Genomic DNA, 11,009 nt, shown 5'->3' on the forward strand with positions numbered 1-11,009 from the left:
CTTGTAGTATGTTCATGTACCGGTATATATTCATGTTCATGTTTGGTGAATCAGAAGATTGTCATTCTAGACATGTACGTAAATCAAATTAAAATCTAAACTATATCTTTAAATAAAAGTAAGTACTCTGTAGAAATGCGTTAACATGTAGAAATCATCATCATAACCCTGAACCATATGCCCATTTATGTCGACTTATCCAATCCTCTACTACTCTCCGTAGAATCAGATCTGCCTGTGTTCAAATCATTATCTCTAATCTTTTGTAAGTCCGTCCTCTCCCTTTCTAAATACTCTGCACATTCAACTCTACTCTTCGTCTCACTGATCCAAAAGATTGCAACCGTAGGAACAAATATCAATGCTGCCACGAAAGGAAATGCTGCCCATTGACTGCCATTGCGATCAACAATAGCACTTGAAACAATAGGTCCAATCCATGCTGATCCCTTGGAGACAATACCTAAAAGACTGAAGAACAAATATTCTCTACCTTTGGGTACTAATTCTGCCATGAATGCTTGTCCATATGGAAATTGAGCACCAAGGGTAATTCCATATTGTGCTTGAAAGAGCCAAAACTCCCATTCGTTATGGAAACCAAACTTGGTAGTCCACAAACCTATCATTCCCCAAAGCGCAATGAGTACACAACCACAATTGCAAAATTGTAGCATGGTCTTAGTACGGATCTTGAGTGTTTCTTGAAGATAATAGGCACCGAAGACTCCGACTGTAGTTGAGCCACCTTGAACCATGATGAGATAGGTATTTTGTGTCGCGGAGAATTGAACAACTTGCGTTTGCGCGATTGAGACGAGTGTAAGTAATGTAGCGACTCCATCTGCCAATAAGAAGAATGCAATCAAGTAGTAGAAAGTTTGTCTCAACTTCCATACCTGCTTTCCGGCGAAATAGGTTTGCTTGAAACCAAAGGTAAGATAGTTGTCACCCTTTGGTAGAGGTGGTCCCGGTCGCTTCTTTTCCCAGATGAACCATGGAATGGCAAGAATAATCCACCATCCAGTAGTGACAGCGACAGATACAGAGTATCCCCAATTGTTTTGTTGTGTGGAATCATTCGCACCGATTCCTGCTAAGGTTGCTAATGCTAAAGCTCCACAAATTGTGAATCCCACATTATTCCACCCATAACTTATATTCATAACCTTGGATCTTGCCATTGAGCACTTGTCTTCGTATCCTTGTTCTGTCAATGTGCCTTGTGCATAATCTTCTCTCGCCTTATGAACTTCGGGAAGGTCGTGGGCAAGTTTGGGAAATATCGCGTTGAAGAAAACATAGGAAGACCACCAAGTAACACCTGGATGTGATGTTAGACACGGTGTATTTCTGTGATCCAATTGGAAACTTACTGCTGATAATGTAAAGAGCCATGGCGATTCTCCATTGATGTGCATATTGTACTCCCAAGAACCCGAATTCAAAGGCGAATGAAAGAAGGGAAAACAATCTAACAACCCATGGATTCCAATTACCGAAATCTGCCAAACTCCCAATCGAGAGGAAGAGAACAGCTTGCGAAACGAAGGTCAATCCTGATGCTATCAACACCACCGATGTGTATGCTTTTGTGCCTCCATTCCAGAAGACATGGCAAGGGGTATCATCGCCGCAAGGTGCGCTACCCAATGGCAAGACGTTTGGGTTAAAACCGGCTTGGTATATCAAGTTCTGGAAGAGAAGACTCGAGCTGAAGATCAACTGGTGTTAGTAATCGCATGAGATCGAGGGGTGGATGTACAAGATGGATGGATGGACCAGTCAAACTTACTATTGAAAAGAGCTGATTCCATTATTTCCTGCATAGTATGCATAATACGACCACAGTTCCTTCTTTGTCGCAGGTGGTCCTGTATCCTTTTGATGTGCATGAAAGACGTGATTTGATAGCGCACTACCTATTTCAGTCCCAGCTGTTCTATCTTCAGCGCTTTGATAAGAATCTGGGGCGGCCACAGCAGTGAAGGGTAATTTGTCAACGGTTTCATGCTCCGCAGCCGTCATGATGAAGGAGTTTGGATAAGGCTAAGACAAAGATAAAGAAGCTAATAAAAAGAGAGTGGACATTGAAGAAGAGGAACCGGGAAAAGGTAGAAAGAAGTATGAAACTGATTTCAACAAACCTAGTAACTAGAATGTGCCCTGCAAATTTGAATAGTATATTGGCCACAACGGTGTATGCGGTTCTTGACAAAATGGGTTACCACCGACGGAGTACAGAGTTCAAAGCTTTTCAATAATCTCACTGGCTTCCGATTGAAGCAACGGTACGCAAGCCTCTTAGTGTTTTCTTACCTACTTTGTGTAAGTGTGCGGATTCGAGGCGGAGAAACATATGGCAGATGGCAGGGCAAGCCGACGATGTAACCGGAAATGGGTTGTTGAAGAAGCATTGATTTGCGCACTGGCTGGTCTTGATTGGATTTTCACTTGTTGATAAACATCGGCGGAACTCATGAAGGAGTTCGTTCTCTTCAAACCTTTTTTTCTTCCCTTGCTTCAATTTCCAGTACTGGCGCCGATCCTTGTCGCGGACCCATCTTGCTCATTCTCGAGCCACTGTTGAGGGTCGGGTTGAAAGTGTGCGGTAAGGAAAATCCCAGGATAACGGAAAGTCTAAATGAAAGACTCTCCACTGCGCCGAGATCACTCGTTTGATGTTCTTCTCCGTGTGTGTAAGGCTAGATACCCGTAATCTGGCCCAGTGGGTGGAGCGAGTCAAGCCAGTCAAGCCAGTCAAGCCAGTCATCACATGTTTCTCGACTCCGCCGTTACATACCGACTCGTGCTCTCTCGGCTCTCTACCCAAACAGCGGGTAAACCGCCTAATGGATTATTAATAGCCGTTGATCATCCTTGATGCGAGAAATCTACCAGGAATACTACCTAGTAGGTAGGCATATATATATGAGCTCATTTATCCCAGTCTTCCAGAGTCGCATTTTCCCAGGGAAGGGGAAAAAGGGACTCAAGGGACTCAAGGGACTCAAGGGACTCAAAAGAGGGAGGGGATTACGCCGTCATTATCTCCGTGATTCCTGCAACCGGTCTGCTCCCATTACACCCAAATTAGTGCCTGAGGGTCTAGGTATCCATTTTTAATCTTTTATACTTCTGGGGAATCGGTCCAAATCATTCTGCCTGTTGTAATGGGAAGGCGGTATCCAGACAACCTTTATTGCACTCCACCTTGCTCAAGTGGCTCGCGGTGGTTAAGTACTTACCGTATCCACGTGCCTACCTAGGTAGGTACCTTCTCCGTGCCTATGTGCCTACCTCCTCCGTGCATAACTTTTATCCCATGACATGATGAATGCCCAGGTGCCATGAAATCCCACCTACCTGGCCTCGAGCTGGCTTACTTTATTTTGGTTTCTTCTTACCTCGTCTAATTTCTATCCCGTGTACTTAGATAAATATACCAAAAATACACCCAATTCACTACATACACCCCTCAGACCCCTCATTCTAGGTAGGGTTATTATCATTTCACTAATGTTCACCCACCTTCACCAACTTTCACTAATTCGACATAAATGTCTTTTCGAGTCATTTATGCTCGCCTATCTCCGATTTTCTCTTCCAACACGACTCAAATTGATCAAGTCTTTCTCCGACAGCCCCATATTTCGAGCGAATCCAACCAATCAACAGCGTCCAAATGACATATTCATTAATAATGCCATCTTCCATAATTTCTCGCCCACGCCCACGTCCACGTCCACACCCACACCCACGCTCTCACCCTCACCCTCGCCCTCGCCCGCTTCCAAGAAAGAAGAGAATGTCATGTCACGGAAAAAGTCAATTCATGCAAAACACCCACTTCTACTAGTATCAATTCCTTGGGTTTGATGTACGGACGCGAGACTAGAGTCTAGAGTACCACTCACAATTGATCCCAATTGATCACTACTGCTCACTACTGCTCACTACTGTCCCTTCATGTCATAATCTCATAATCTCACAATCTCGCAATCTCACACTCGTCGGAAAGATAAAGGAATCAACCTTGAATGCCATCCATTCTCAGAATACCTACCTGTATCCCATATCTTGCAGATTACCCAAAGTCCACGTGGTACTGGACCTGCCGAGCTACCTTATATGTGAACTTATCTCAGAGTTCCCACTCCTCGTTGGGTCATCGCTCGCTCGCCTTACGCCTACATACCAAAAAAGGATATCCTTACTTTTGTAGGCGAGGAGAGAAGACTCTTATGTACGCAAATAATTGATATAATAAACTTCCAATTTTGATCATGTATGTTCATCTTTATTATATGAAGAAGATCTCATCATCCATTGCTTCCTTTGGTTCTTTTTGAAATTTTATTTATTATACCCTTTTCATTGTTTTTTTTGGCAATATGTTTTTGATATAAACTCGTGATACCCAATCCATTTTCGACCTCGTCTACGACTAAAGCTACGAACATCAAACATCAAACATCGACATCGACAGCGATATCGATTTTTATTCTTGCAGCATTCAGAATTTAGCGGATATTGGCAATATGCCCTCCAGAATATCTTCTCGTGTCATTGGAATTGACGTTGGAGGAACCAATACAGTGGGTGACGATTGAAGTATATTCCCATTAACATCTACTGATGATTGATTGTAGGATGCAGTTATTTTACAGAATGATAATGTATTGGCATGGCATAAGACACCAACAACCCCAGATATTCAAGATGGTGTTGAACAAGCAATTGCTGCTGTCATAAAAAATGCTCAAATTTCTAAAGATAGTATAGATTTCATCAAGATGGGACGACTGTAAGTTAATCTTGTCTTCAGCACTCACTTTCTACTTCCTGCTTCCCACTTCCCACTTCCCACTTCCCACTTCCCACTTCCCACTTCCCACTTCCACTTCCCACTTCCTATTTCCCTTCCCTACTTTGGGTCGTATTGAGAATCATGGGTATTAACATTCGATTTCCTCTACGTTCCGAAGTATCCCAGCAAAAAGTCTCATGTTGGTCCTTATCGGAGTATACTTGTGTTTGACTCTACTCTTTCCCTATCTTTCTCATCGTTTATATTTCGTGATTCATAGTCAAGATCTAATCCCATTTCCTTTGTAGCAATTTGTGAATGCAGTCCTCGAACAAAATGCTTCTAAATTAGATAAAGTGGCCGTTATAAGGTTATGCGGTCCTTACTCGAGGGGCTCACCACCATTTGGTACGTTACATGTCGACCACTCTCCATTGAATAAACATTAACTAACACTTAGGATCTTAGTTGGTTTCCCTGCATCGTTAAGACAGTTAATGGAAGGTCACTATGGCTATGTGGATGGTGGCCTACAAGGTATGTTTGATAGACATCTTCAAATTCTCACATAGGTACTAATAAATTCAAGTTGACGGAACCCCAATCTCCAAAGTAAACGTTAAACAACTCAGAGAACAAGCTTCAATTATCAGATCAAAATCAATATCAAGTGTTGTGGTTATTGGAATATACTCTCCATCCAACCCAGCTCAAGAGGAGTTTGCTCGACAGATCCTCGCCGAAGAATTAGGCTCAGAGTATGATATATCATGTTCATATACCATTGGAAGATTAGGATTTCTTGAGCGTGAGAATGCTAGCATTTTAAATGCAAGTTTGAGACGATTTGCCCGTCATGTCATTGCCGGGTTTGCACATGCGGTGCATGACCTTAAAAACGCCAGCTTATATATTACATTAAATGATGGAACTTTGAGTAAAGCATCAATAGCTGCAGAGCATCCAGTGAGATGTTTTTCTTCTGGTCCAACAAATAGTGCAAGGGGTGCCGCACTTCTTGCGAAGAATGAATGTATGGACCTTGAGGGCGATAGCGAAGTTCTAGTGGTGGATGTTGGAGGGTAAGAACTTTCTCCTTTAACCATTCTCGGTAATGATATTGACACATTATAGCACTACCACTGACATTTGCGCTCTCCTCAAATCCGGTTACCCAAGACAATCTGCCGCCTTTGTGAAAATCGCAGGGGTTAGGACCAATTTCACAATTCCCGATGTTTATAGCATTGCCTTGGGTGGAGGGTCACTCATACGTACAACATCGTCAGGGAAAACGACAGTTGGTCCAGATTCTGTTGGTCCCAAATTAGAAATGGAGAGTATCGCATTTGGTGGAGAAACTTTGACTGTATGATTTACCCTTTTGAGCTCCAAGGAAGATACTTACATGTTTAGGCTACTGATCTTGTATTGTCGAACGAGAGAACCGATATCATTCCGGACAAACTCAGAATTGGTGGACACTCAGAAATCCAACGAGCTTTGGAAGATGCGATTGATCAAGTAAAAACAAAACAAGGATATGCTACAGTCATTCTTGTAGGCGGAGGCAGTATTATTGTAGGGAAGGATATTGCCGGAGTAGGAGAAGTAATCAGACCAAAATATTTGGAAGTGGCAAATGCAGTTGGAGCTGCTGTAAGTTGAATTATGTCCTTCATCCCTGGGAATGGAACTAATTTGAATGTGTAGATTGGAAAGATTAGTGGGAATGTTGATACTGTCGTTACACCCGGGGAAAGGACCATAGAAGAAGAAATCGAGGAGGCAAAACTACTGGCAATTCGAAGATGTGTTGCTGCAGGCGGCGACGAAAAAACTATCGAAGTTGTGGAGGTCGATACACTACCTATTAATTACGTTACAAATGGATCTACGCAGTTGGTCGTTCGAGTGGTTGGTGATTTACGCAATACTGGAGAAAAAGTTCAAGATCTGGAGACTACGCCAATAACGATGTCGACATTCAAACCTAGGAGAGCAGATTCTGGATATAGCGCAAGTGGATTGGATAGTCCTGTGGATGCGAAAGCTTCAACCTACGATATTCTTGAGCATGTTGATCTAGAATCCTATCGTCCACGCATCGAAGGTGATATATGGCATCTTTCGGAAATCGATCTCAAATTCCTCATGGACGGTACGGGAGTATTGGGCGTAGGAAGTTGTGGTGAACCATATCCAAGTTATATTGCTTGTTTAATTGCATTGGAGAGTGGTGAAGGGCTGAGGATTAGAAGACAAGATACTGTTCCTGATGATGCATTAATTATGTCGGCAGGATTTATGGTATGTTGAGTTGATAATCATTCGATATCAATTACTGATAATTGTAGGGTTCACCGACTGTATATCTGGAACGTATACCCGGTTTGAACGAGTTAGTTACTTTTTGATATCCACAACTCACCAATTTGTATACTGACCAGTATTTTAGAATTACCGATACAGTCAAAGCTCTCATGTCAGCGACAGGACACTCCTCATTCGACGCTACTATACCTAACGAAATCGGTGGTATGAATTCTTTTGAAGCCCTTCTCACTGGTCATCGATTCGGAAAACCTACTCTCGACAGCGATTGTGTAGCACGAGCATATCCTATGGTTTGGCAGACAGTCAGATGTTTAAATGGTGTTTCAGTTACTCCAGCTGCTGTTGCCAATGGATGTGGAGGAACCGAAGTTTTCGTAAATTCAAAGGATGCCGAAGAAGCAGAACTTCTCATGCGGGATGCATGCACGAAACAAGGTTCATTGTCAGGAATGGTAGTCAATCCAATACGTGGTAAAGAAGCAAGAACACTTCCTTCGAATAGTTATTCATGGGCATGGCAAATTGGTCGTTCAATCGCAATCGCTCGCTCCAAGAAAGTTGATCCGGTCAAAGATCTTATGCGAACACAAAATGGAACCAAATTATTCACTGGTAAAGTCGTGAGAGTTACGAGAACGGTAGCAGAAGGTTTTACTAGAGGTAGTGTCTTGTTGGATCATATCACTTCTTCTCCATCAACCACCTCTCCTGGCGAAAAAGTTACCTCCTCACTATATGTCGAATTCGAAAACGAAAACCTTTGCGCTATTTTAAAGACTCCCGGGAAAGAAGATGAGGTCTTGGCAGTCTGTCCGGATTTAATCGTTGTGCTGGATATGGCAAATGGAGCACCACTAGGCATCTCGGATTATAAATACGGACTTCGAGTAAGCGTCATCGCATTAAAAGCACCAGAGGTCTGGACCACAGAGGAGGGATTGAAAATGGGAGGACCAAGAGCTTTTGGTTTGGATATGGATTATGTTGGGGTGTGTGCGGAAAGTCAATATGAAGCTCCGAAAAGTGTTTGGGAACTCTTTGGGGATGAGGTGGAAAGGAAAGCTTGAGGCTGGTTACCTTGAGGGTAAGAGGGTTTGATTCTTGGAGGGGGGTGGAAAGATGGACGGAAGTAATAGATGAATTGGGTTGAGAATCGAGAGATTCGAAATGAAGTAATTACAGAGATATCCCTATTTGATTTTTTTTTTAGGTTTTTTTTCCTTACATTAGTTTTGCTTGAATCGAAACTTTTCAATCCCATTCATGCTTGATTTTTTGTCTCATGGAATAGATTTTCCTAGATGAGGAAGTGGATTATCGAGTGGATTCTGGAATTGTGGTTGTAGGTGGGATATATATATGTATTCGAGGGAATAAGAAAGAGAGAAAATAAAAGAATCGAATATAGGACTTAAAGTTAGATATAGAATGTTATGTATGTAGATATATAAATGAATGAATATATTAGGAATCAGAAATCAAACATCGAAATGTTGAATACTAGCTTTTTTTTTTTAGAAGATTTCTCATTTTTAGAGAGTGAAAGGAAGAGGGAGGGGGAGGGGGAGAGGGAGGGACAGGGGGGTAATGAAGGAAGGGGAGGGGAAGGGGAAGTAATAATGGGGTATTGAGTAATAAGTTTTGTATAAAATTATTAAATAAGTTGTGATGGGTTGTTAAATGGGATTATAGATTATAGATTATAGATTATAGATTATAGATTATAGATTATAGATTAACATAGTTTAACACCGAGTAGACCATATCACTGAGTGGGCCATTATTTTTACATACAAAATTCGTTTGTATATAATTATACACTTTCTTTATTTATAGACAGAATTCTTTAAAGATTGAAACTGGAAAATTTAATTATATAAATAATATAAAAATCTAATTATTCATTGAAAATTCAATTTATTATAATAATTATTATAGAAATGTTTCTTTTGTAATGAAAATCGTAACAATTTCTATTTATTTTTAGAAAATATAAGAAATTTTTATATCAAAAATAGATTTATAAAGAGCTAAATTCTCATTATTATTTTATATTAATTTTCTTTTAAAAAATAATAATTGATTATTAAAATACAAATATAAAAAAGCATTAATTTTGGTATATTTGAAGTGGCTCATTCGGTGATATGGCCTATTCGGTGTTAAACTACATTATAGATTATAGATTAACGTAGTTTAACACCGAATGGGCTATATCATTGAATGGGTCATTTCAAAATACACCAAAATTAATGCTTTTTAATATTTGTATTTTAATAATTAATTATTATTTTTAAAAGAAAATTAATATAAATAATAATGAGAATTTAGCTCTTTATAATCTATTTTTGATATAAAAATTCTTATATTTTCTAAAAATAAGTAGAAATTGTTACGATTTCGTTATAAAAGAAACATTTTTATAATAATTATTATAATAAGTTGAATTTTCAATAAATAATGTAGATTGTATATTATTTATATAATTAAATTTCCAGTGTCAATTCTTGAGAGAATTCTATCTATAAAATAAAAAAAAGTACAACAATTATACACAAACGAATTTTGTATATAAAAATAATGGCCTACTCGGTGATATGGCTCACTCGGTGTTAAACTACGTTATAGATTAATGTGATTTATTATCAAGTGGACCACTTCAAAATACACCAAAATCAATCCTTTTTTGATATTTGTATTTTAATAACTAATCATTATTTTTTAATACAAAAATAATGTAAAATAATAATAAAAATTTGGCTTTTTATAAATCTAATTTTGATATAAAAATTTCTATAATATTTAACAAAAGCAGAAAATGTCACGATTTTCGTTACAAAAAAATTATTTCTATAATAACAACTTTATGAATTCGAATTTCTTAAAACTAATTAGATTTTTATAATCTTTGTATATTCAAATATTTTATATTAAATTTTTAGAAAATTATATCCATAAATAAAGAAAGTGCACGGTTACACACAGACGAATTTTGTATGTAAAAAATGATGGTCCACTCGATGATATGGTCCACTCGATGATAAATCACGTTATAGATTATAGATTATAGATGTATATAAAGGTGTAGAGATGTAAAGATATATATATAAGTAATTGTATATAAATGAATAAATAGATATAGAGATATAGATAAAGGAATAGATAAAGATTTAGATAAAGGTATAGATAAAGATTTAGATATAGATATAGATGTGACAACAATAGGTTCACAACATAATAATAAAATGAATCAATTATCAATACTAGAGAATAATAAATTATTATATAAAAAGTGAGCCTGAAGAGAACTTTTATAAATTCTATCCGATAGGATTAAGATAGAACCAAGAAATAAGCAAAATGATTTGCTTTGTTAGATAAAATAAATAAGTAACTAATTAAGATTTAAGGCTGAATCGTTATATTACCCCCCCTTTCAGAATTGACTTGCCCTCAAATCCACTTTATTCTTTTTGCTTTTGGTGAGGCTAGTTCCTTCTCCTTTTTTATTACAATTATATTTTCTATTCCTTATTTAATTAGTTTTCTCTTTTTTGAGAAAGTAATAAGGGATTTGTGTGAACAAGAGTATTCACTTCAAAGGAATGACTTCAATACAATGGCTACTGTATCAAAGATATTAGGCGAATGTGAAAGAGACTAGCTCTTTCAGTAATGCCTATATAAGGCCTACTATTTTCCTATTTAACTAGCTCTTTAGATAGAATACAATATAGATATTTAGGGGTTTATGAATAGTGGGAACTACATTTCCCGTATCTTTCTCGAATTAATACTAATTAGTGATATCACAAATTACTTCAATTAATTATTCGAAATACCTTCTTATTCTTACTTTTAT

At 38.4% G+C, this 11,009-nt stretch overlaps 2 protein-coding genes across 2 annotated transcripts; one reads left to right on the forward strand and one right to left on the reverse strand.

Moving 5' to 3' along the window:
• Window positions 1–185: 185 nt before the first annotated feature.
• EAF02_006981 (uncharacterized protein) lies at window positions 186–2,028 on the reverse strand (the record flags this gene model as incomplete). The annotated part of the gene is made up of 3 exons (XM_038903029.1): window positions 186–1,324; window positions 1,377–1,714; window positions 1,796–2,028. 3 exons carry the CDS (start codon window positions 2,026–2,028, stop codon window positions 186–188), a joined length of 1,710 nt encoding a protein of 569 aa, XP_038757350.1.
• Window positions 2,029–4,541: 2,513 nt separating this feature from the next.
• Window positions 4,542–8,214, forward strand: EAF02_006982 (uncharacterized protein; the record flags this gene model as incomplete). The annotated part of the gene is made up of 10 exons (XM_038903030.1): window positions 4,542–4,598; window positions 4,653–4,807; window positions 5,181–5,218; window positions 5,279–5,347; window positions 5,400–5,892; window positions 5,945–6,179; window positions 6,227–6,469; window positions 6,524–7,120; window positions 7,168–7,211; window positions 7,269–8,214. 10 exons carry the CDS (start codon window positions 4,542–4,544, stop codon window positions 8,212–8,214), a joined length of 2,877 nt encoding a protein of 958 aa, XP_038757351.1.
• Between the last annotated feature and the right edge of the window lie 2,795 nt (window positions 8,215–11,009).

This window comes from Botrytis sinoallii, assembly GCF_014898435.1.
Source record: "Botrytis sinoallii strain Bc 23 chromosome Unknown BSIN_011, whole genome shotgun sequence".
In the NCBI taxonomy this organism is placed as follows: domain Eukaryota; kingdom Fungi; phylum Ascomycota; class Leotiomycetes; order Helotiales; family Sclerotiniaceae; genus Botrytis; species Botrytis sinoallii.